The sequence below is a fragment of the Hippopotamus amphibius genome, chromosome 4, assembly GCF_030028045.1.
Source record: "Hippopotamus amphibius kiboko isolate mHipAmp2 chromosome 4, mHipAmp2.hap2, whole genome shotgun sequence".
Taxonomy (NCBI): Eukaryota; Metazoa; Chordata; class Mammalia; order Artiodactyla; family Hippopotamidae; genus Hippopotamus; species Hippopotamus amphibius.
The window spans coordinates 87,786,898-87,814,187 of NC_080189.1; the positions used below are offsets into that span (position 1 = coordinate 87,786,898).

Consider the following 27,290-nt stretch of genomic DNA (forward strand, 5'->3'; position numbering starts at 1 on the left):
AATGGACACCAGGAGACAAAGATCTGCCCTGTGCTGTTCCCAAGAAACCATTGATATGTTACTGCAAGGGAAAGATATTAAAATATTAGATGCTCTTCAAAATCTTATCTTTCTCAGCCATGGGGATTTTTTACATACTTGTTACTGTGTAATATTTTTGGTAAACAATAGAGGAAGCCCACATCTTAGTGCTCCAAATTAAGAAAGGAAAAGTTGTACTCAGACATTCTCACTGTCAATCATCTCTGATACAAAAGAGAGAGGCACTTAATTTGCATATACCCACCCCAACCCAAGAAAGCAATGACCAGATCAGGTCCAGAGTTAAATTGTAAATGGACATCATTTCATCAGCTATTCCCATGACAGGAGAGGCATTCACTAATAGAACCAGGAGCAAGTTCCAAGAGAGACCTGAGAAACCAGTGTGTAGATAATATATGGTCATTATTTAACAAAAATGTTAAAGTAAAATGGAAAAAAAAGGCTTTTTTTAAAGAGCCCTTTGATTTCTGTTACTTTATGTTCTGAGTCTTTCAAACCAGGTAATTAATTTATATCCTGACAAGTAGGATATAATTGATATTTGACCAGTAATTTCTCTAAAACACCTGGAATTTTTTTTTAAAAGTAAAAAAATTAGAAAAAGAATATTTGATATATCAAAAAGATTATATTCAACATAAGACAATATCAGAACATAATTGAATTTCTTTACAAATATTTTTATGGTTTAATACAGCTTTTATTTGAAATACACAGGGGGAAACTTGAAAACATCACAATCTTTGCAAGATTTGAGTCTTTATCTAACCCTGCTTCTGCCATTCCCTATTTGAATCCTTTAAAAACTCTAAGCCAGTTTACTAAATCAGAGATTTAAAAGGTCTCTGTGTTTCCAATCTAGCCTGTTTAATGTACTCAATACTGCCGCCACTGTGATCTTTCTAAGATACAAAGATCCATGCTCAAAATCCTTCCATGGCTCCCTATAATCTTCAGGATCATGTCTAAACTCCACGTTATGTCATGCATGACCTGTTATACCCAGGACACTCTTACTTCTTGAAATTTTTTAATATTCTCCCCCAGCCTTCTTCCTCCATTTCCTTCTCTCTACCTTGTACGCAACACTCTGGCTCTGCTGAAACATCTGCAGCTTTTCTAGTGTTTTCATGCTCTTCCTAGCCTGGACCTTCACACGTTCTTCTTATCCACCTGGCTAACTCCTACTTATATTTCAATATTTATATCATGTCATTTTCTCTAGGAAGCCTTCTGTGATGTGCACTTTTGATTCTATGTCCTAATCCCAGCATTTTTGTGTGAGTTGCCCAAGCCCCAATTTCTATAGACCAGATAACACCAGCACATGCCATGGGTTTTGTTACATGAAAGGGAACCCTGAGCTTGGGGAACCTGGATCTTTTATAATGGGTAGTAAACATGCCTGCACTTTACTCCTGAGAGAAGTATTATCTTTATTATACTGGACAGAAAGCTTGGCTGCCCCTTTGCTCCAGAGAGAGACACTATCTCGATATTCCAAAGCTGTTTGCTAGCTAAACATCCTGGAGGAGGTAGTCCTGAAAAAAGGGCAGTCAGTGTTTTGCTCATAAGACACACAAAAATTCGAGAGACCCATTGGAGGAGTGACTCACAGTAACATTTTGAAGATAGAGCCAAGATTTATGATGGATTTGTGAGGTATTAAGATAAAAGAAAAATAAATATGACTTCAAAATTGTTGGCCTAAGCAACTGGGAAAAGGTGATGCCGATTTACTGAGATGGAACAACTGTGGGAGCAGCAGGGCAAGAAGATAAATGTGGTTTTGGTCAGGCTAATTAGTCAACAAAATAATTACAATCATAATGATTTTTACTGGGTATTTGCCATGTATTGGACACTGTGTTAAATACATCACATACATTTAATTGATAAATACTAGCTGAGCACCTTATACATGCTAGTCATTATTCTAGGAGCTGGAGATACCATCATATTGAACAAAGCCAGCAGTATCTCTGCTTTACATTGTGGTGCTTGCGTTGTAATAAAGGACAGTCAGGCTGCTGGGGAAGTTCACTATGAGTGGAGCTCATCTCTTCCTGGAGATACAGAGAGGTCAGCCTTGTAAGGTAGGTTTTATTTTTATTCCCCCCACTTTACAGATGAGAGGGAAAAAATGCTTAGAAAAGTAATATGCCTAAGGTCACAGTTAACAAGCGTTGGAGCCAAGTTGCTAACTCAAGTCTATTCAACTCTAGAGGCTATGCTTCATTATTTGCCTTTTGAATAGGAATGTAATCATGAATATTCACTAGTAAAACTGAATATAGTGTCTTTTAAGAAGTGTTAAATTAGCCTGTCCAATAAATTTTCCTCAGAAATGCAATATTGAAAGTTTAAAAAAAAAGTAATGTAAAAATAATGTATCTGGCTGTTGCAGTGCAAAAGTTAACTGAATTGCTTTTTCAACTTAATATTGATTTAATTTCACTCTGATATTGGATTTTCTTATATTTTGTGACATAAATTACTTTTGAATATAGTTTTATTACATATCCTTATTACTTTCTTTTTCCTTTGTGGTATGATTTTTAAAATTATATCATTGAAATAAATTTGAGTAGAGACGAATTTTAAAATATTTGTCCTATTCAGTGGAACATTAAAAAAAACTTCTAATACATGTTAATAGCTCTCAGACGGTATGAAGCATGAAAATTGTAGTCCTGTAATGAAAACCCAACACTTAGAAAGAACTACTTTTTGACCATTTATCAAAGAAAAAGTTTTGTGAAATATATTTCCTGGGGCTATATATAGTGAAATTCTCAAATAATAGAATAGGGACTATAAGAAATTATACTTTAGGCAAAAGGTAATATAACAAAGAGAGGGGAAAATTGTGGAGAAGGGATTATTACTAACACATTTGTTCAACTACTCATTTATTTATTTTGTAAGTATTTATATTAATTATTATTATTTAATGAGACGGCATTTGTAGCACACAATAAGCTTCTAATTACATCTTTACTGCCTGTCCTCCCTCCTAGATGCCAATTTTCACAAGGATGGGTCCAATGTCTCTTTTGGTCACACTTCATTCCCCCAGAACTCCAGCATGATAGGTCCTCAGTAAATGCTAGATTAATGAATGAAGGAATTAATTAATCAATCTGGGTTTTTTCATTCAATTGGTGCCCAAAAAACCATAGGCATAAATATTCATAATACAAGGTTGAAAGTTTTAGGGGCTATGACAAGTGTAAATGATAAATCCTGTGACACTTGAAAGATTAGAAAATTTTGTTGAGAAAATTGGGGGAGTTTCACAGCACTGGGGATTGGACTTAACATAGGCAGATGTGTTAGATTTGGTTTGGTTTGGTTTCCTAGAAAACGCAGCCTGAGTCAATGATGAAAGTGCTTTCAGATGGAAGGTTCAAACCAAGGGCAGAAAGGGTGAGTAAAAAGGGACATGAGATGAGAGAACATATGTGAGCTTGGATTTTAAAAATAACTAATTGAGTTCCACTACTATCTAGATTGTAAAAATCTGGAAAGAGCATCACACCTACCCAGACAACAAAAAAAGCAGGATAAAGCAAAAAATAATAATTTTTCTGTAACCCATCAGAGAGCTAAGATCACAGGGAAACCAAGTAGCGTGATGTCACGAAAGACAGGCTCCTTCAAGGAGACATGAGATGGGAGCCCTGACTCACCTGTGGCAAAATAGGGGCTGGGGAAGATAGGTGCCATACGAGCAGGCAGAAATATTCAGCTAACATTTTAAATGATTTGTTAAAGGCCGACCATGACTAATGCACAGCCACAGACACAAGGGGAGTTCACACCTACTTACAGTCTCATCTCTGCAGACCCCTACTGGATGCCCACCAGAAAGATGAGGGGCAGAGCAGAGAGAGCCTCCCTCAGAGGTGCAAGTCTAGAAGAAGGGGAGTGGCCACCTCCCTTTGGGAAATCAACTTTGAGAAATGTTGGAAACTGGGAACTGAACAAAGCCCTGCCTGGACCCTTGTTCTGTACAAAACAAGTCTTAAGCCTTTGGAAGAAAGGCAGTACATGTGAAAAGCTGAAACTACAGTGGGAGAAGGGTGAAAGGAAAACCTCTCTACTCCTAAAAGTGGACCAGGAAATACTCTCCCACACAAGATCCCCCAAAGACACACTGAAGAGTTTAGCTGCTACAGAGAGGAGGACAGGTTTATTGAGAAAAAACCCACTCCTGAGGTTCAGGGCCTGCCTAAACCTGAAGCAGGAAAGGACAACAGAGGATACTCCACCATCCTCCAGGCAGACAAGCAAGTAGCAAGTCACAAAAAGCAGCATTCTGTCTCTGGGGGAGAGGTGAGAATGCGGAGAGAGACCACCTCTGAACTGCCCGTGCACTGGTAGAAGCTGTAGATCTCTGTGGGGCCTCTTTTATTAGGGCACTAATCCCAAAAGGAAGGCTCCGCCCTCATGACCTAATCATCTCCTAAAGGCCCCACCTCCTAATACCATCACACTGGGCATTAGGATTTCAACATATGAATTTTGTGATGGAGGGGGGCGGGCAGGGGGACACAAACATTCAGACCATAGGACTAAGTTTATTAGCATAAAGTTTTTAGATAGTATTCTCTTTGTAATTTTAGTTGTATATTTATTTATGAAAACTTTTACACTTATTAATTTGTACCTCTGGTATGTTAACTTTTTTCACAACTAAGCTTTTGGCTTTATTGAGTCTCCCTATTTGATATTTGTTGACTATTTTATGTTTTGTTTTTATCTTTATTTCTTCTTCTTTCTACATTTTTTGGTTTATTCTTAAGTCTTACTACTTAAGTTGAAGCCAGCATTAATTTCCAGCTTTTAAGTCTCCGTTTCCTCTCAGCACAGCTTCCACTGCATTCTACAAGTTTTGACATGTACCATTTTTGTTATCACTCAGTATTAAATATTTTTAAAAATCTGATATTTCTTCTTTAACTTGAGTTATTGAAAAGCATGTTTTTGAATTCTCAAATCAAATATTTTTTATCTTTTAAGTTTTGGCATCTATTTTAATTGTATTGTAATGAGAATTATGATCTTTATGATACCAATCCTTTAAAATTTGTTTAAATTTGCTTAATACCTTCATACATGGTGGTTAATTTAAGTAAATGTGCTACATGTGCTTATAAAGGTGTCTATCTGGTAAATCAAGCCTATTAATTATGTTTTTTCAAATCTCCTATAGCCTTAAAATTTTTGTCTCAATCTAACTAATGTAGAAAGACTCTGTTGAAATCTCCTGCTGTTGTAGTGGATTTGTCAACTTTGCTTGAATTTCCACCATTTTTTGCATGTTATATTTTGGTGTAATTTTAATAGAATTGTTCCATAATTTTGATGCAATAAAGCTATTATACTTCAGAGTATATTGTATTATGGCCCTCACTCTTGATGAAAGAGATAAGTATCCATTTTAGTTAGTATCCCTGGGTTGTTTCCAAACATGATTACTATGAAAACTAATCAATATGAGTACAGTAGTCCCTCAGTATTCATGGGGATTAGTTTCACAGATGCTTAACTCTCACATGAAATGGTGTGGTATTTGCGTATAATTGATGTACCTCCTCTCATATATTTGGAGTCACCTCTAGATAACTTATATCTAATGCAATATAAATGTTATGTAAATAGATTCTGGAAACTGGCAAATTCAAGTTTTGTTTTTGGGGAATTTTTGAATTTATTTTTTTGAGTATTTTCAATCTGAGTTTGGTTGAATCCACAGACATGGAATCTGCAAACACAGATGGCCAACTGTACTAATCACTGGAGTACATATAAATTTTTATCCTAGCAAAAAGATCAGAATGAACTGTAATGTAATAGGAGGGGTTAGTTTTCTTTTGCTGCTGTAACAAATCACCACACACTTAATGGCTTAAAACAACACAAATTTATTTTCTTAGAGTTCTGGAGGTCAGAAGTCTGAAATGAGTCTCACTCATTTCAAGGTTTCAGCAGGGCTGCATTCCTTTCTGCAGGCTCTGGGGAAGAATCAATTTTCTTTTCTTTTCCAGCTTCTAGAGGCTGCCTGTATTCCTTGGCGCCTGTCCCCATTCCTCTCACTTCTAAGCCAGCAACGTCAAGTCAAGTCTCATAGTGCCATCTCTCTGGTTCTTCTTTTGCCTCTCTCTTTCACTAATAATGATGCTTGTAATTACATTGGGCCCACCTGGATAAGTACTGCCTAATCTCCCCATCTCAAAGTCAGCTGATAACTTTCTCCTGTCTGCAACCTAATTTCCCTTTGCCATGTAATCTAACATATTCACATGTCCTGGAATTAGGTCGTGGCTATCTTTGGGAAGCTATTATTCTGCCTATCACAGGTGGTAAATGGAGGGAGCAGGAAAGGTGGACATCATGCTTAGATTGAATTAGAGTAAGGTAAGGTTAGAGAAGGTACATAAAATAACACTGCAATCCGCCCAAGTATGACATTGCTTTCAGGTCTGCTTCATATTTTCTCCTAATATAAATATGTGAAAATAGGTAATTATTATTCAATCAGTATTTATATGTTATTAAAATATACTTACTTTAGAAGAAAGTCAATATTTGGTTTATTTTTCAGATAATAGCCTACACAATGTCTTTAGCCACCTGGGGGGACTTTCACAAATGTCTAACATAGTACTGAGGACACACTACCCAATTTCTAAAGACCATGCTGGTCCTTCACATTCAAACTTCCTTAACAGTAAATGTTCAAAGGACGTAAAGTTAACATCACTTCAGAGTAAACTGCCTATATTTTAACCCAATTTTATTTATTTATATGCTTATTTATTTTTTGCACAACATTTAATTCCTTCTTTTGGGTTCAGGGTAGTCTTCAAATTGGCTAAAACTGCAATAATCAGACTGCTGAATAAGGATGGGATGCCATATTTAAAGACACAGAAAACAATCATCCTTGCAACTAAAACTAGAACTTTGGGGGGTTTTTTTGGTGTTTTAATTGTTCAGTAGTTTTCCCTTAGTAATTCATTTCATTAAGTAAATGTGGTTAAACACATACTCTGTACCACAGCTCACACTAGTTATTTGGGATAAGTGAAGTCATTAACTAATTCAATAAATATTTACTGAGTGCCTACTGTGCACCAGGAGCTTTTTTTGATTGTTCTCCTTACAGGTCTTACATTTTAGTGTGAGAGACTGACAATAACACGTAAAATATGTAGATGATAAGTACTGTGAATAAGTATTGTGAATCAAAATAAAGGAAATAAGGGAAGGGGGGACAGCAGAGACTTAAGTGGTCAAAGAAGGCTTCTATAGTAAGGTGACATTTGAGCAGAGATCAAAGGAGTTCAGGGGTGAGCCATGTGAATAAGATTGAGAAAAAGATTCTAGGAGGAACAGCAAGAGCAGTGTCACAAGAAGCTGGAGGATGCCCAGCGTCGTCCAGAGAATGCAAGGAGGCCAGTGTGGCTGAAAGAGAGTGAGCTTAAGGAAGAGAAGCAGAAGATGAGGTGAGCAAAGTAAAGGGTGAGGTAGGAAGGTTTAATGAGGTCGTGTACATTGTGAGGATCCAGCCGAGAAGGGAAATGAGAAGGATTTGAGGAGGGGGATAACCCGGAATTAATTTCATGTAATTAGATTAACTCGCTAAAATAAAATCTTCTGGAAATTTTCCATCTATTTGGGCTTACCTCTAGTTTATCTGATGCAATGACTAAGTTCCACAACCATTATTAAAGATTTTCTTTCTATTTGATTACTTTTTAAACAATTTATATTTTTTTAGTCCTAGAATACCAGTACATCACAATGTATGCCAGACTTTCAAAATGGCATTGAAAAACAATCGACTTGAAAGCATACTTTATCACTATTTTAGGATTAAAGCTTCTATTTTTATTTGTTTAATAAACAAATCATTAAGTTAAAAACTAGAGAATAAGTAAACAAAGATTAAAAGAGCACAGAGGTATGTTAAAAAATTAAAAACAAAGATAGTAAAGTAAGTTTCATTAGTTTATTTTTTTGGACTCATATAAACACTATTATAAATAAGTTATTTGAGCTTGGTTTTGAAAAATAAATTTTCCTGTTGTTTCATGTTATTTGCTTAATGTTTTAACTTTAAAAGTTCAAAATTATGGTTAAAGACCCTTTTAACATATAAAAACTATACTTTTTGCCCCTTATGTTTACATATTGGCAGACTTGGCAATTTTCAGGACTCTTTAAAACATCCCTCATGCATAACTATTGGTGATCCATAGCATGTGATGTGTTCACTTTTTCTTTTCTATAGGAAACCTTTCCCACATTATTTTCTCATACTCCTTTAACTAGTGCTATATGTATTACCAAAACTTTTGGTTTATAAAACTAATTCTGATAAATAGAAAATCTAGTGAAACAATCTACTTGTGATCTTAGGTATTCCTGATTTTTTTCCTTCAACTAAAACTTGAGTTTAATACAGCAGGCCCCAAACTATAGCTATTAAATATGCTGTAGTGAGCTTTTTACTATTGGGATATTTTTTGAAGACGCACTCTTTCTGTGGAAAAAATAATTTACAGTAGTTGAGCACCAACTTTCATCTACTACTATTACATTTTTTAAAGGATTATTTGCAGGTTTAATGTGTAACAAACATATATTCTCTGTGTGTAATCTTATCCAGAGGACTGACTCAACTACCTATGTGGTGTTAACTTCTGTATCTCCCTCTCTAGGCAACTCTCTTTGGAGCTTCAGATTCTATTTCTACTGGGCCACTTTACCTGGTTATCCTGCAGATGCTTCAAACTTAATGTGAGAAACTTACTTTGGTCTTAAAGATAAAACTAAATCTCACAAAGATATCACCAAATGAATAAACCTGCTCCTTCTTTATTTTTGATTTTATTACCAGCAAAGCCTAAAATCAGCTAAGTCAGAAACCTAAACGCTGCTCTCAAAGACTACCCCCTCTATCTCATTTAGGCAGCCACTGAGTTCTGCGAAATGTACTTCTAAATCTCTCTTTCAGATTCAGCTTCTTCCCAGTATGATGTTGTAGATAGATTGACTTTGGAGTCAACCAGACCTAGGTTCAAGCATACACTACTTATAAGATAAATTATTTACCTTAAGCTAGTTTTTCCATTTGCAAATCTATTATACTGTAAAGTTTAAAAGAGATAATACATCTATCACAGTGCCTGCCACGTTATGTTCAATAAACCTTAATTACATTCCCAGTCACCTCATTTCCCATTGCTTTAGTTTAGGACATGATTATTTATCGTTTAGAACTCTGCAATAGTCTTTTTAACAAGCCAAATTGATTCTATTTTCCATGCTGTAGCCAAAAGGAACTTCCTAAAACTCGTCTTATCATCTGTTTCTTTACCTGAGATTCTTAATTGGCTCCCTGTGGCCTACTTAGTCCAATCCTTTTAGCATAACATATCCGTGTCCCCAGCCTGACCTCCTGCCACTCTAGGTTTATTCTTAAAAATTACTTGCTAGTCCCTGGCATATGATTGCCTACTTGTCTCTTTTATGTCTTTATCTTGTCTTTTTGTTCTTTTGCTTAGAATTGCTTTGTCAGTCTCACAGGTGAACCCCTTATTCTCAAATCTCAGCATCCCAGTTCCCTCCTCTGGGAAACTTTCCTAAACCTGTCCAAGCTGTAAGGCACTTCCCCCTAGGTCAACAATTATTTATTGACTGCTTATCAGATATGTACCAGGCACTATAATATATACTGAAAATGGAGCTGTGACGAAGACAGGGTTTCCTGCCCTCATAAAGCAGAGAGAGACTAACATTTAGATAATTAGTTATGATATTGTGAAATGCTAAAAAGACACAGTGTTATGGAAATGTATAACCCTGTCCTGAGAGGGTGGTTAAGGGCTAGCTTCCCTTAGGAAGAAACATTGAAAGATTTCATGGGTGGTCCCATTGTACCCTTTATAATTCTTAAAGTACTTAGGCAATTGCATTTTAATTGCTTTAAATATATGATTTTGACTAGCTGATGTTATAGACCACGATTACAAGATTCTGATTCTGATATCCATGACTTAAATCTATGTACATAAGGCACTAAGTATATAATCTTTTACCCCTAGCAATAACCTAGCTATTATCATCTTTTATAGATAAACAATTTAAGGTTCCAAATGAATGGTTCAACAATTCTTCCAAGTTCTCTCTGTTGAGTCAATGGCCCCAACCCAGTAGATTCAGGCCCCCAAACCCTCTTTTCATCATACATTTCTTCTACTTCTGTATCTATTTCCAGAATCTTCTAGCGTCTGGTTTCTAACAGGTGTTCCGCGAATAAACGGAAAGTCTTATGCTGAAGGTAGCATTATTTTTCACTCATGTTGCCCTCAGCAACCCACATCAGAACTTCCTCCCATTAGGAGGGAGAAGAATTTCCAGATACGTTTTCAGGCTTGCACCAAGACTAATAATTCCAAGCTGTCTGTTCGACTCCATCAGTCTTTTTTTTTTTTTGCACCGGACGCTAATTTTCCACACCCTCCTCAGGAAAAAACCCCCCAGCTCCTGAAAGCATTGGTCACCTGAGCCCGCTTTCCTCAGGTCCCCGCAAGCGGCCGGGCCTCGGCTCCACGACCGCCTTCCCCTCCTGGGTGGCGCTACATGGCAAATCTCCCAGCACTTAAGGTTTCTAAATTTGGGGCCTCTATGTGGGAAAACCGAAACCACAGATTCTCGGCTTACTTGACCCCACAGGGCCCCCTTAACTCCTTCAAGTGCTTTCTCTTTTCGCCCATCCCTGCATCCCCCTCTCGGCCTTTGCAAAGGCCGCAGGCCGGCACGCCCACAACCGGAAAGCACGCTCCGCACAACCCCTCTGAGGCGCGAAAAGCCCTACCACCTCACGGCGTGGAAGACTAGGGCGGGGCCGACGCGCCTCTTGCGCGCTGACGTCATGCGGACGCACGGCGACGCCAACTCCTCCCACAAACCCGCGAGTCCGGTTTCCGGCGGGAGCGCGGGGAGCAGGTCGTAGGTGAGCTTGCGGCAGTGGGCGTGCGGCCGGCCGAGGGCTGCTCTGTCCTTTGGGACCCGCCAGAATGCCTCACCTGGAAAACATGGTGCTTTGTCGCGAGTCCCAAGTGTCCACCTTGCAGTCCCTGTTTGGAGAGGTATTGTGGTCCAGCTCTCTTTTCTCTTTCAAATCCCGAGGCAAACAATTCCGTGATCTTGCGACATGTTCTCTAATTTTTAAGTTTTCGTGCGGATTGAGGGGCCGTAGACCATCTTTTGCGTGGAGAAAGGATGTGTTATAGGTCTAGCCCTCTCTGTACCCACAGTAAATTCTGAGGGGTCTCTTAAACTGCAGTGGAAGGACCGGCCTGCGCTAGGGCTCGTTGGCCCAGGACGTGTTCTTTTACACACGCCACAGTTTTGAGAGGGTGTTAGTTCAGAGTAGGTACTCCAAGTTGCTTCTTCCCTCAGCTGTACAGGATTTTATACAACAGGTGTGTCTGCACCCACGTTTCAGTGAGGTAGTTGGTGTAAGTCCTGTGTGGATGGGTGGTTGCTGTTCAGTGAGGGCCAGCGCCGTGCTTCAGGTTTAAAACTTCAACGGCTTTTCCAGCGTTGTTACAGAACAGAAGAGGTCTGGCCTAGGCTTCTTGATTAGCAGTTCAGGTGATGCCTAAGAGAAGAGGTTACAAGTTTCCTCTGGATGAACACTGCTAGGGAGTCCTTTCCATAGGAGGTAGCATTCAGCAGTTCAGTACTTAATCTATTTTTGATTATATTCTGGTGGCCTTTAGTGAGCCTTTTGCTTCAGACTTATTAATTAGACTTGGGATTGATCAGACTTGGATCTCATCTGTAAGGAGAGAGAGTTTAGGGTCATACTCATGTTCTCCTCCCACACCTCTGGTTTGCTTTCTTAAGTACTGCTTTCATCTAACTACCTGGATGGCAGTCTGGAGTGGCCTGTGAAGTATTAGTGGAAAAGTACCACCCTCCTTTTAAAGGGGCACATTAGTTAGAGAACTAAGAGGTCAGTGACTGCACCCTCAGTCAGAATTCTAGTTATAATGCTTTTAATTGTAGTTACCTATATTCTCACTGAAACATTTTCTTGGTTATGTCTTACGTGTTCCTTCCCTGGAGCTGACAAACCCAGATCACTCCAAACAGAAAACAAATGTTGGCAAATAGGGATGAGTAGTATCAATTTGGTGTAGATCACATAAAAAAATCATGTTTAACAATTTTAATAGCACTTTTCTGTAAGGTGCTGTGCATGTAGGAGATGCAAAGATCTATAAAAAACTGGTTCATATTTTTAAGCAGATTCATTTATGTATTCAGCAAATAAATATTTACTGAGTACCTTCTCTGTTCCAGGCACTGTGCCACATCCTGGCTTATTACAGTTTATGTTAGGTTTATGAAGGTGAAAAGTTAAATAACAGTGCAAGAGTTAAATGCAATTCTAATTAACAGTAAAAAGGTTGACGTAAGGTGGGATGTTATTAAGCACCAAATAATGGATGCAGACAAGTGTTTCAGAATTCCATAAAAGGAGAGTTTTAGTGTAGCTTGGAAAAGTGTCCTGAAGGATATCTCGTCCTTCTCTTTCAAGGTGAAATATAGTATTCAGTTAGCAGAGATGCTCAGCAAGCATGAGTTTAATTCTTGTGACAGAATTTTTGAGCTAATTAATTTACAAGATTGTTATGTATAAATTTAAGAAAAGAATCCATGTATTAAAACATCCATTTTTAGTCTGTTGGGTTGCTCTTGCCATGGGCATTTGCCATTAGAAAGTATTTTCCTGTATAGATCTGATTTCCTGATTTGTCTTGCACAAAGAAAATTTGTAACTTGCTGGCTAGAATGTAATAAATGTTTGTGACTACAGTTGACCCTTGAACAATATGGGAATAAGGGGTGCTGACCCCCTGTGGAGTTGAAAATCAGTGTGTAACTTTTGACTCCCCTCAAACTTAACTACTAATAGCCTTACCGATAAACAGTAAATTGACACATATTTTGTGTGTTATGTGTATTCTGTACTTTTACAATAAGGTAAGCTAGAGAAAAAGGAAATGTTGTTAAGAAAATCGTAAGGAAGAGAGATACATTTACAGTACTATACTGTATTTGTCAGTACCGTAAGTTTACATTGTCTGTTTACAAGATGAATCGTCTATCAGTATCTACATCAGTATTGTCTTAATAATACTAAAGACTGGGGATGTTATACATATTACTAATTAGACATCAAAAATGAAAAGAAAATGTGAAAAAGAAACTCATATTTATTATTTACAGGTATAATGATTCATGCATTGATAACAAAGAAGCAGCGATACGATTGCTTTATGGTAGCCTATTGTTATGGATAGAATTGCCTACCTATATACTAATGAATGAATCCTTATAAAGTTTTGTGGCGTACAGTATTACGATCATATTCATAATACAGTATTGTAAACACATGGTTACAGTTTTTTGAAAAACCACTTACCTGTGATGATAGGTTGATACACAGTTTCTCCAATTATAGGAAGGACAAATGGAGGGGTGGGGAGAAGGGAGGAAGGGAGGAGGGGAGAGAAATGGGGAGAGGCTGGGAGGCACAGGCATGCATATATAAAACAGAAAACTAAGACATTATTAATTTTAGATTAAATATCACCTTATACGTATGTAAGGATGTACTGTTATCGACATATTTTATGCTTCATGGCATGCCTAATTTTTTCTTAATTTTTTTTATACTTTTAAGCGACGTGGTTCATTTGTGAGTTTTTTCAAATGGTTGCAAACCTCCAAATTTTTTTCCAGTGTATTTATTGAATAAAATCCACGTATAGGTGAACCCAAGCAGTTCAAAGTGGTGTTGTTCAAGGATCAACTGTAGTGTTGTAGTGGTAAATGATGATCATAGAGACTGCACTTTTTCATGGAAATTGCATCATCCAATTTTCTTGTAATTATTTTTTAAGTGTATGTGAATTCCTTTAAAGCAAATTTTGTCTGTAACTGATTTTTGTACTCTTCAGTGCATCATGATTTTCAGTGTTTAGTAGGTGTCTAATAAATGTTCATTGAATGAATGAAACATTTGTGGTATTGACCAGACCAGTAGAGGGGTGTTTGACAGTTTTTTCTTTTCTCTAGGCTACTGACTCATAACGTACTGCAGGAGAATCTTGAGACTGTATTTTGAAATAAATGCTGTGTAGATTTGATCATTGAAAACAATGATGAAATGTATATATTTAGGCTAGGGTAAATGTAGTATGCATAATTCAAAAGTATCCTAAAAGTTTTACTTAGAACAGCAGGCTGTTTGAAATTCCTTCTAGCTCTGTTATTATATGTGCTTAGTTTCAAAGCTTTAAAATATACAGTGACATTGCAGCCTGTGGGATTAGATTCTGTAAAATAGGGTTAAGAAAAAAATGAAGTATGGTCAAAGTTATTCTTGAAAAATCTGTTACATCGCCCATAAATTTGAAAATACAATCGCTTCTCGGCCTTTTGGCTAAGATCAAGTGTAGAAAATACGAACACATATATAAACCTGTTTAATAGTAAAAGGTTTAAGTATATATAGTAATATATGTAATAAATAGACCAAATATGACTTTCCAGAAATTATGAGAAAGAGTGGAGTTGAATTCAGGTAATTTCAAAGTGTAATGATGAGTCCCCTAAATGCTCACTGTTGAAATAATTTGGATTGAATAATTTACTTTGTCACGTAAAACTCTCACAGGTTGATAAATGTTTATTTTCTGTTTTGTATGTGCAGACTGATACTTGTCTTTTCTCCCCTAGAGACATCATTTCAGCTTTCCCTCCATTTTTATTTATGGACATACTGCCAGTGGAAAGACCTATGTAACACAAACTTTGTTGAAAACTTCAGAGGTAAGAATACCCCAAACTCGATGTTAATTGATTTTTATTCATAGACTCCTGGAAATAGAAGGGATCTGGGAGATGTTTCGTTTACCTTTCTCTGTTCTACATAGAACATTTCTGAGCAACTTTTATTTGAAGACCTTCAAAGACTGTAAGCTTCAGAAGGCATTGTTAAATAACTTGAGCCTTGATGTTGAATGTATTTAAGTTGAGCCAAATTCCCCTCTCTAACTTTCATTGGATGATAATAGTTGGCGGAAAACATACATAATAATAAATTCCTTAAAAAAGATTAAAATCTGTTTCTTTTCTATTGTACATTTTTGTAATATTGATACTGGTAAGTCTGCATCTCCACAAGCGCAAAACTATATGTATCACCTTTACCCTGCCCTTCTTCCCATGTTGCCTCTCACAGTGAATGATTTCACCTTTGACACAGTTTTGTAAGATTGCTCTTTACTCTTTCGTCATCTCACTGTCTCAGTAAATTAAACAGTAAACATGTTCTTGTTGATTCTGTGTCATTAATGTCTTGACTCCATGTAGCTTTAATCATAGCCATTGCTGCTATCTCAGTTTCATTTACCATTCTTTCATTTATTTCCACATTTTCCTAGCTGCAATCTGTTCTTTACCCTGCAGCTAGTCCATAAAAGTCTTAAATAAGATTTTCAGGAAAATGTTCAGGTGTTTTGCCTGATATATAAGACCCTTCAGAAGCTGAATTCAGTTTATCTTTCATATCATAATGCCTAAGAATTTGAGATAGACTCATGTTCTTCTTCTGGGTTCACCCCTTAGTGCTTTCCCCATCTGAAAAGAAAGGCTAATAGTGACAACATTTAGAATTGTGAGAATTCAGTGAGTTAATACATGAAGAGTGCTTACCACAATACTTAGTGTATAGTAAGCACTCAATAAAGGTTAGCTGCTATTGTTCGTGATTATTGCCATGTCGTCTTTCATATCCTAAGGCAGGGGTGGGCAAATTTTTTCTTATGGGCCAGATAGTAAATATTTTAGGCTTGTGGGCCAGGTACTTTCTATTACAACCACTCAACTCCTCCTTAGTGTGAAAGAAGCCATGGACAGTATCTGTCTGAATGGACGTGGCTGTGTTCTCATTCAGCTTTATAAAACAAAACAGACGGCTAACCCAAAGGCTGTAGTTTGCTACCCCTAGTCCTAACTCTAGCTCAGAGTATGCATGTTTTGTGTAGCATACTGAACTAATTACAGTTCTTGCCATCTCTTACTTTCAACCCTTGGCACATACTGCTCCCTCTGCTTGGAATGGCTTTCTTGTACTCATTCACTCCACCTGTCCTACCCTGTTGCTTGGCAAATTCTTGTTTATTTTGCTGGGTTTTCTTGTATTTACACTTTGAGTAGCCTTTTTTGACTCTCTAGCCTGTGTTAGATGCCCCTCTGTTGTGCAGCCTCAGCATTCTGTGCTTAATTCTGTCTTAATATTTATCCCTTTCAGCTGTGATAAATGTTTGTGTTTCCCTGGGTTGAAACTGAGTTTCTTGAGATTATTCCCAGCAAGGTTCTTTGCATATATCAACGTAGGGATTTTAGGCTTTGATCCTGAAGATTGCCCGTGCATTTTAAAATACAGCTGCCTGGGCTTTATACCAGGCTTCAGAACCTGAGGGTACAAGGTCCTGGCTCAGGCATTAGCATTTGGAACTCCCTGCATGAAGTGTCCAAAAATATCTATATTGAATAAAAGCATGAAAACTGAATATGGAAGTTCCATATTTAAGGGCTGTATTTCATTTTTTTGTATCATGATTTTTGCTGCTGCTTAATCATTGTAATAAATGATGATTATCACCACTTTTGGTACAGGTACACAAAGAGGCACTTAGAATATGCCGCCATTAAAGGTCATGGATAGCACACAGGTAGCAGTAAGCAAGACACTTGTGGACTGTAGTTCATAAAGGAGTGGGGATAAAGGAGGTCAGAAAATGCTGGTGAAATTGTGCCTAAGTAAATACAGTGTAGCCTTAGTTACACTGTTACTCTAAGAAAGAAAAGCCTCTTTGTTGGGTGAGATTTATAGAATGTCACTAAAAAGAGTTATAGGTTCCATTATTTGTGGCATATGCCACAGGCTGTGTTCCTCTAAGTGATCAGTACTGCTTTTGTGATTTCATTTGAGAAACAGACTATATTTATAAGTCTTTTGTTTCCTTGTTACTTCTGGAATTACCTCCATTTTGATAGTTCTCTAAATGAAGAGCTAGTTCTCAGTCCTCAGAGGGGAGTTACAGTGGTTTTTAACTCTTAAATTTTTTCTTTGATCTAGGTGTGCCCATCTTTACAAATATTATCTTAAAATTATAAGTAAGAAATTCCCACTAAGAGTTTTAACATTCACATGTACTTGGGTTTCTTTGTAAAATTCTTTAGAGGAAAAACAGGTTTGCTTTGAATCCCTTTAGGAAACAAATGAAAACTCAAATAATTGAAGTGAGTTTAATGGAGGCACTATTTTTCAAAAGTTGAGGAAATGTTAAGGGAACCAGTAAGGGATGGTGATGCCCTGAGAGCCTTTACCTCCCTCAGACCTGAATGGACCACAGGAAGGAGCTGTTATCAGGCCCCAGCAAGAGGTGTAGCCTTTGACAAGGGGCTGCCCAACTCTAGCTGTAGCCTTTGGTAGAAGATGCGGCCACTGTCAAGCTGTGGGCCACTGAGGGATGGGGATGGGAGTCAAGGGAATAAACATTCAACTTCTTTCTCTTACCATTCTCCTTCTCTCTCCTGGTTCTTCCCGTTGGCTGAATCCAGCCAGAGCCAGAAAACGAGAGTCTGGGCCATGCACTCTATAGTGGTCAGCCACAGAGCACTTTGCAGAATGGTGGGGTATAGATTTAGAAGGGCAAATGGGGGATATCCAGCAGAGCCATTATTGTGTTTGTGTGTTTTCTTTTTTATTTAAACTTTTTTTTGTTTTCAGCTTCCACATGTCTTTGTGAATTGTGTTGAATGCTTTACCTTGAGGCTGCTTTTGGAACAAATTATAAACAAGTTGAATCATCTTGGTTCTTCAGAGGGTGAATGTTCTACTCAAATGACCTGTGAAACATTTAATGACTTTGTTCGCTTATTTAAACAAATAACCAAAGCTGAAAATCTCAAGGATCAGACTGTATATATTGTAAGTAATTTAATTTCATTATATCATCTCTTATTTGAAAACTGATTAGATCAGTTCCATGTTGTTTTTTTGACTCATCATGTACATTGCATGGTACAAGGTGCTTATGTGATATAAAAATGTTTTAGATGTATTTTTTTAATTGAGGTATAGTTTTTTAATTGAGGTATGTGTAATTGGTGTACAGCATAGTGATACACAATTTTTAAAGGTTATACTCCCTTTATAGTTACTATAAAATATTGGCTGTATTCCCTGTGCTGTACAATGTATCCTTGTAGCTTATTTTATATGTAGTAGTCTGTACTTCTTAATCCCCAACCCTTATGTTGCCCCTTCCTCCTTCCCTCTCCCCACTGGTAGCCACTAGTCCTCTATGTCTATGAGTCTATAGATACAGTTCTTATCTAAAGGGAGCTTCAGTTTAGTGGAAGAGTTATGGTGTACTCATATATGACTACATGCAGAATGTGATTATTAATAACCATGATATGCAAAGCACTGATTCAGCACATCTGGTACAGCTTCATAAGGTAATAATATTTGAGATAGACCTAAAAGAATGACTAGGGTATTATTAGGAAGAAACTGAAAAAGAGGAATTTCAAATGGAGGGAATTAGGCAAAGACATGCAGGTGGGAATGGAGGCCAGGGAATGCCAAATAGTCTGGTCTTAGTGAGTTAGAAGTATGAAAGAAGAAAAAGAAGGCTAGGAAGGTGGGTGGGGGTAGATCATGGAGTCTCTTGAAAACCACACTAACTTGCTTTATTTCATTTCCTAGGCAGTGAGAGGAGGTAGTGAAGACTTTAGAGCAATAGACATGCTTTAGGAAGATTGCTAATGAAGGCATGTTGAATAGGTGGATTGGAGACGGTTGAAGGACATGGGCTAGGTGGTTTTGAAGCTCTTGTAACTATTTCCATTAGAGGAAATTTGGGCCTGGACTAGAATGGGAGCAGAAGATGCAGAAAAGAATAAATGGAAGAGACAGCAAACGTCAAACTTGTCAATTATGTATGGGGTAGGTCTGGAAAAGATGAATCGTTTGATTTTAAATCCACTGAGTTTGAGTTTTAGTTGGTATGTCAATGTGAAAATAACTAGCAGACAAGTGAAACTCACATTAGTGAGTTTTTTATAATACCTTAACCTCATTCTTAAAAAATGATTATCTCTGGAATTGAAATTAAATTTCAGTATAATACCTTCTCGTAACAGCTAAATTATAAACTCAGTGAAGGGATCAAATCTTATGCATTCTTATATCATAAGATTTGTATAAAACAGTTCCTTCCACTTTTTAATTTTGTTTACTTATTTATGCAAGTATTGACTGAACCCTTCCTATGTGCCAGGCGCTATTTTAGATACTGGAGGTAGAACAGGGACAAAATAGTCTGTGCCCACTTGTGGCTGATAGTCTAATTGAGGAAGGTAGATAGTAAGCATGTTAATATGTAGTATGTCAGATGTGGTTTATTAGAGTAAGGGAGAATCAGCTCGGTGGGAGAGTAGTTATTTTTCTAAGTGGGGAAGGCAGAGACGATCTCACTGAGATGATAACTGAGCTGAAATCTGAAGGAAGTGAGGGGCAAGCCTTGAAAATATCTGAAAAAAGAGTATTCCTCACAAAGAGATTTACATGAGCATACAAAGGATACTGGAGCGAGCGTTGTGTATTCAAAGAATATCAAGGAGGCCGTTTTAGCCGTAATAGTTTAAGTAAGGGGGAGAATGTTGAGAATCAAATGAAGAGTACCAGATAGAAGCGTGCAGACTACTGTTATGGGTTGATTTATTTCCTCCAAAAATTCGCATGTTGGAAGTTCTAACCCCTGGTACCTCAGAATTGTGACCTTGTTTGTAAATAGGGTCATTGCAGTTCTAATTAACTGAGGTCATACTAAAGTAGATTGGGCCCCTCATCCAATATGGCTGGTGTCCTAATAAAAAGAAGAAATTTAGAGACAGACATGCACACAGGGAGGATGCCACATAAAGACTGGGGTTATCCTGCCATGAGGCAAGGGATTACCAGAAGCTAGGAGAGGGACTGATACAAATCCTTCTCTAGTACCTTCATGGGAAGCATGGCCTTGCCAACAACTTGATCTTGGACTTTTAGCCTCCAGAACTGTGAGATAATAAATTTCTGTTGGTTAAGCCACCCTGTTTGTGGTGCTTTGTTATGGTAGCCATAGGAAATTAATACAGCTAGTTATGAAGTATTTGTAATAATGTAGGCAAACAGCATGTTGGCTTACACTGGGTGCTAGCAGCAGATATGGTAAGATGTGGACTGGATATCTTTTGAAGGTAGGGTTGACAGAATTTTCTGATAGGTTCAGTGTGGAGGAGGGGAGAAAGAAAGAAGTCAGGTGTGATGCCAAAAAAAAGTTTTGGTGCACTTAAAGGGATAGGGTTGTCATTATCTGCGTGGAGGAAACTACAGATGGGGTCTTGCTTGGGGAGAAGTGATGAGGAATTTGGTTTTGGGCATGCTAAGTCCAAGTAGAGATGTTGAGTTGGCATTTGGACACTTGAGTCTGAGGTCAAGAGAGGTCCAACATGGAGATGCCATTTTCGACTTCTGAGCATATAGGTAGTAGTACTTGAACCTGTGGAACAAGTGAAGAGAAGTGACTGAGTTAGAAAAGAGGTGAGTCCAGTGACTGAATACTGTGGTGCTCCAGTATTTAGGGGATGAAGAAATGAGGAAACAAAAGAAATCAGTCATGTACAAAGAAACTTGGAGAGTGCCTAGTCCTGGAGGTCTCTCTAGGCTGCCCCTTTTCTGGTCCTTTGGCTAGAGAAAGTAGGTTTTTGTTGGGGCTCTTTTGGTCAGTGCTCTTGGCCTTTCTGTGTTGCCAGCTTCTTTAGCTCCACATATGGGATATGTGAGGCAGAAAGACAACTTAGACAGTTCACCCTCTGAAGTGAGTTATCATTCTTCTGATCCTGAGGTCCCTAGCTGGTCTACCTTCTTCTTTGCACCTTTCAGAGCCTCGTTTGTTTTATATGTAATACTCAAGATTCTTAGTTGTACTTAGGAGGAATAGGAAAAAATACATCTACTCCATCTTAGAAGCAAAAGTCTAATTTTTTTTTTTTTTAGTGCACGTACATAATGAAGAATTAACAACTCTTAGTATTGTTTGGCACCATTACCTTGATTTACGCTAAGGCAACTCTAACCCACCATTGCTTTTGTACCCTTATCGCAAATGTCACTGTGGTGGAAAAGGCATGTAAAATTTTAGTATTATTATAAAAATAGTTTTGACCTCACCACCCTCCTGAAAGAGTATCAGAAATAGCACACCACCCTGCCCTCACCTCACAGAGGGCCACAGACCACACTTCAGAAACCAGTGATGTTGGAAATAAGTTGATCTTTCACTAGATAGGATAGGCAACAAGATCATTGGTGGAGAGAGGGATTTAAGGAAGTAAGAGTCTACCATATCGGGAGGTCATTTATGTGGATTTTGAAGTATCAAAAAAAAAAAAAAATAGGACACATGATAGTCAGAAACTGTACAATTTAAAGAACAGGAGGAATGACTCTTGGAGTCATTCTTGGAGTCATTCAGCAAGTAGCATTTCAAAGCTTTGTCAATATTCTGCAAAGAGTCATGAGGAATAAGTAGGACCCAGCTCACTTTTCAGGCCCAGTATATCAAAATAGGCATTCAGTAAGTTATTTGTTAGATGACTAAACATTAAGGGTGGAAAAGTTTGCAGGTGTTTAGCATAGAACATTATTTAAAGTAAATCTGTAGAATGTTCAGCTATGTAATATATGAATTGGTAAGCTTCAGCACTTAGGAAATAATGCAGAAAGATGTTTGAGAATGTTTTCCAGTCAGTAAACAAGCTTACAAATCAAGAATCTGTTAGAATACTTTCAGATAAATTATGTAAAAAATGTTTGAGTCTGAATTAAAATTTTAACTTCTTAGAATATTAGTTATTTGATAATTGCTTTTGAAGAAGGATCATTTATTAAAATACCGTAAAACCATTAATTACGGTGGGCTAACTATATCAGGTCAGAAGAATGAACTATTAACTTACTGCTTCAGCTTTGTGTTTTGCATTAAAATGAACATACAAATGGACCAATTTATTTGCATTAATCTGTGTCCTGTATTAGAGAGTTTTTAAATGGCAATTGATGGGAAAATTGCATATTGAGAATATATAGCAGAGAAACTAATTTGTGTCTTTTTAGCAGTAAATAATTTTAGCTTTATTTTGTCTAAAAGAATTAGGAATGAAGTATCTTAAGTTGATTACTCTAATACATTGTTTCAAGCTGTCTGTGAATCAATAAAAGAGATACAAAACAATTTAGACTATTCAGGGAAATAATATTATATTCCCTGCATTTTAATTTTATTCCTAGTTTAAATTATTATAATTTGAAACATATCCCGGTAGCATTATCATAACACTGAACAAAAATTTAATCTTTCTTAATATGATCGGTTTTCTAGTTAAACAGGGTTTAGTGTGCAGTTACAGAGTTCAAGCAAGAAAAGTTTTACATGATGAAATTCAGAATTTTCTTCTGTCTCTCTGGTCAGAAAGTTTTGTAATTATTGGTACGTGGTAGACATTTATCTTTTACTAAATGGAATAAAAAATGCACATAGTTTATCTCTTGTGTACCTATAAGGAAAGGCCCTTAGGGCATCTTAATTCATTATCTGTTTAATGGTATATCTTTAAAACAAACCTTTCTTAGTGTAACTATGACTCATTCTCTAAAGTTTGGGTTAAAACACTGTTAGTAGCTTGTTTTTTAACTTATTTGACCTATTTGAAATGTCTTCCACAAATGTAAATATTATTTAAAAAAGTAATTCATAAGTGCCATTTTTTTTTAACATGGAAAGTCCAGATCTTGATTTGTGCATTGTATTATGTAAATGTTTTGCTAAAGGCCTTTTATATCGATTTTGACACTGCATTTTTTTTTATAAGGTTCTAGATAAAGCCGAGTACCTAAGAGATATGGAAGCAAATCTTTTACCTGGATTTCTTAGGTTACAAGAATTGGTAAGTAATGTATGAATCTTCTTCCCCTATGGCCTACTCAGTAGATCTGTGTTACATTTTTCTTCATTTTGCCAATTTGATAGGTAAGAAATAATCTCTTAATATAAAGTTGATATGCATTTCTCTGAGTGAAGGTGAGGAGTTTTCAAAGTTAAAGCAATTTGTGATTTGATAAGACTTATTCTTAATTATTTTAGCTTTTGTTTTTGATTGTGAAGTGACTAACACTGCTTTCTATTAAAAGATTTTAGGTGTTTGCCAGAGTAAATGGTGAGGGGGGCTAGGCTTAACTCTGCAGGAATTAAAAAAAAAAGAATGATAGGTCTGTTCTGGATCATCCGATGTTCTGTCCCATGGCTGCTCAGTTTTTGGAACGAGTTTTGTGTTTCAACTGAAAATTGTGTTGGCACTGAATAATACTAATTCTACTGTAATTGTCATGGCCTAATGAGAAAAGAACAGGGATAGACAATACTTATATGTGTCAGGTGAAAGCCAAATAGTAATATGATGACAGTGACAGGTAATAGTTTGTAGTAGTTTGAATAAAGGAAATTGGTGAGAGAATTCAGTTTTCACCAATACTAGTTGGTATAGAAATGCTAAACTCAAAAGGACTGTGGCTGTTTCCTGTTAGTACCATATTCACGAAGTGAGCAAAGATATAGTTTAGACAAAACAGTAATATTCATATTGAAATGTTAATTTAAATTTTATTGGTTTTATAGTTTTGCATTTAACTTATAAATTATTTGGTTTTATAACTTTATAAGTACCTTGAGCATAAATAGTTTATACTTACTTAGTTTTATGTCTGTATTACTTAAGTATTAAGGAACATTATGTAAAAATTAAGTAAATATTTGGGGAGACTGTGCCTGGAACATTTCCACCTTTGAAAAGTTAAATTCATTACTCAAATTTGAGAAACTGCTAGAAATTCTCAACTGATTGCCACTGAAATCATTGTATGCCTAAGGCTGACTCCTAAAATCCACTTTTAGTAATAGTCTTGAAGGGAAGATGTGGAGAGGACAAGAATGAGAGTAGCTCCAGATGAGTTATCCTAGAAGTTTTCTCGTGCAGTCTAGCCTTTTCCAGTTTGATTAACTCTTGGCATTTTACTACTGACACCAGGGACCCATCCTCATTGAGTAGAAGTCTTTTCCTCTTTTTCTTTTGTTTTGTTGTGTTATGTTGTGTTCATGGTTTTTTTGCATACATTCATCCACTATTTTTCATTGCTTTGCTCAAGGATGTCTGTTTACTTAACATTGATGTTTTGGATACTCACAATTGTTTGTATTTTTAATGTATGGTCAACATCTTCAACCCATATTTTCTCTGGGTACTGTAGCCATTTTAATAAGAGATGTTAAGTTTTGCCTTTTTTGGTTTATTGATTTAAAGCATGTGATTTCTTTGAAAATTCCCATAAAAAGGTCTTGTCTTAATCATTCAAGCAGATGTGTTTCTTAATTTCTATAAAATAAGTCTTTGTGTGACTGTCCTAGCATTCATGGGTAACTAACTGAATTGTCGATTAACCTAAAAGTTTTATGGAAATTCTAAGTAATTATGTATGAAAATTTGCATACAAGGATGAGCTTCTTGATTAGGTTTTCTAAATATGGCTTATTAATATGCAAATAATTTATTATATGTTGGAACTTTGCTGGATTTATTTTGAAAGAAAAATTCAAATGGAATTACTGTTCTGATTAAGATTTTTTAATGCAAAGTTACTTTTATTTATCTCTCTTTTACAGACTGACAGAAATGTGACTGTTATCTTTCTCAGCGAAATTGTTTGGGAAAAGTTTCGTCCAAATACTGGATGCTTTGAGCCATTTGTCCTGTATTTCCCTGATTATAGCATAGGTAAGTTTGAAAACATTGTTTTGACAAATGATATTCAGTAAAATAGTTTTTGTTCTTTAAAAGATTAAGCTAGCATGTTCAAATGGGAATACTTTGATGTCTTAATCTGTTAGGGTTTGCTGCCAATCTCAAATAAAATGTTTATATTTTTGCACTTATAGAGGCTTTATTTTGGAAATGTGGGAGGTTTTTCTTGTATAATTACTAAGGTTTTTTGAATGAGCAGTTCTCCCATATTTGTGCTAAAGGTGTATTTTCACATTTTTTTAGTACAGTAAGATGTATATATTGTGATTGTACATCCACACAAGTGAGAATCAGAGCAGAATGGCAAAGCACATTAAAATTGTACTCAAATCTTTGTATACCATGTACTTGAGTTAAGTACTATGTGGAATGTATCTTTTGATTTTGTAAATCCCATTTTTCATCACTGTAACTGTTACAGTAGCAACTGCTAACCCTTGTGTTTCTTATTTCTTTTTGGTTTGTGTTTAATCTTAAATTTCATAGATCCTAATGATTTTTGTCCTTGGAAGAACACAGTAGTTTTTTGTGTTGCTGAGTAGTTGTGTAGGTTAATACTGTGCTGTTACTGTACAAATATGATACTCTGATTCAAAGATTATAACTGAAGCATAAGGTTGATAGAGGCTATGAAAAAAATAGCATTCCTTGACCTTGGCCTCAAAACACTATCCCTGTGAACTAATCAGCTATAAACATTCATTATTAAGATCAACACATTTTTGCCTGGTTTCGCAAGAACAGCAATCAGATAACACCTCCTGCCTTTGCTAATTAACTGAAACAGAAAAATGGAACCCAAAATAGATGAAAGGACCCCTTATTTTTAATAGATTGTCTTCTATGAAAATCACAAGAAGAGAAAAGGGTAGGAAGAAAATGAATAAATCAAAGGATTTCATTAAAAAATTTCTTTGTACTTATGTCATGACTGTTAAAGTTTTTCATGACCCATTTTAGGTTTAAGTTACTGAAAAATTATTTTAAAATGCTGGTTTTTTAGTGAAGTTGAAATTAAAGGATCCTATATGAATTGTAGAATTTGATTAAAATTTATTAAAAAATAAGGATAGAAAGCAGCAGAGATGGAGAGAATTTGAGGACATAATTAAACAATGAAAATGATCTTGCTGATTTTAGAAAGTGGAGGCTAATAGCTTTTTGAAAAGTGTATAATATGGAGCCAGGTTCATCTGATTATTAAATTTTAGAGCCTTTAACATATCAGGTTTTTTTTTTAAATAATTCTAAAGTACCATAGTCACACAAAAAAGCATTCAAAAAGGAAGCATTAATTGATAAGCCAAATTATAGTCAAAATAAGTAAGCATGGAACCAGGGCAAAAAGATAATCTTAGTGGCTAAGTCATCCAGTCATAACTTGATACATATGTCACCTGTAGGACTATGGTATCTGATGTTCAGGGCACCCTTTCCTCTTAGCAGTTAACACTAGGGGCTTAATTTGGATATCTTGTTTTCTGGTCTCTCTCATATGCAGACTGCTCATCTTTTGGTAATGCTTTTTTTTCTCTTCAGATGGATTATAGTACAGTTGATCAAAATTTTGGTTTAGTTATTGAATCAATCAGGATAAATTATGTACTGATAAACAATCTGAAAATCTCAGTGACTTATAATTTCCCACCTCACAACCTTTGTGCTATTTTTGTCCTACATTTTAATATACATATGTTATAAACCTTATATTACTATTTGGGCTTTTACAGAAATAAAAAGGCAAGGTGGAAAATATCTTTTATTGTTTTTCCTGCTGGAAATTTGTTGAGCTTTTTGAATACATAAGTATATAGTTTCAATTTTGGAAATTTTTCAGCCATTATTTTTAAAAACATTTTATCTGTTCCCCCCCTCCCCCCTTTTTCTGGGACTGCATTGCATGAATGTTAGACTACTTGATATTGTACTGCTGAATCTCTTATTTATTTATTTAAATTTTACATCTTATTTTCCTCAGTGTTTTATTTGGGATAGCTTTTGTTTCTGTGTCTTCAAGTTCACTGAGCTTTTTATCTATAGGTGTCTAATTTGCAGTTAATCCAACTCAGTGGAATTTTTCATTACAGATCTCGTTATGCTTTTGTCTTCCTTTATATTCTTGAGCATACGAGCATGTTTATAATAGTTGTTTTAATGTCCTTGTCTGCTACTTCCAT

General features: G+C 36.3%; 1 protein-coding gene across 5 annotated transcripts in view; it reads left to right on the plus strand.

The window, feature by feature from the left end:
• Window positions 1–10,975: 10,975 nt before the first annotated feature.
• The window catches only part of ORC5 (origin recognition complex subunit 5), a 166,304-nt gene continuing 149,989 nt past the window's right edge, over window positions 10,976–27,290 (plus strand). For 4 of the 5 annotated variants that reach the window (XM_057731718.1, XM_057731715.1, XM_057731714.1 and 1 more), the window contains exons 1-5: window positions 11,054–11,210; window positions 14,878–14,970; window positions 17,939–18,139; window positions 23,131–23,205; window positions 24,975–25,086. In XM_057731718.1, the coding sequence (XP_057587701.1) occupies window positions 11,139–11,210; window positions 14,878–14,970; window positions 17,939–18,139; window positions 23,131–23,205; window positions 24,975–25,086 (553 nt within the window). In that variant the 5' untranslated portion in view covers window positions 11,054–11,138. Of the gene's footprint in view, window positions 11,211–14,877; window positions 14,971–17,938; window positions 18,140–23,130; window positions 23,206–24,974; window positions 25,087–27,290 lie in introns of all 5 variants that reach the window. The other variant, XM_057731716.1, reaches the window with a different exon arrangement.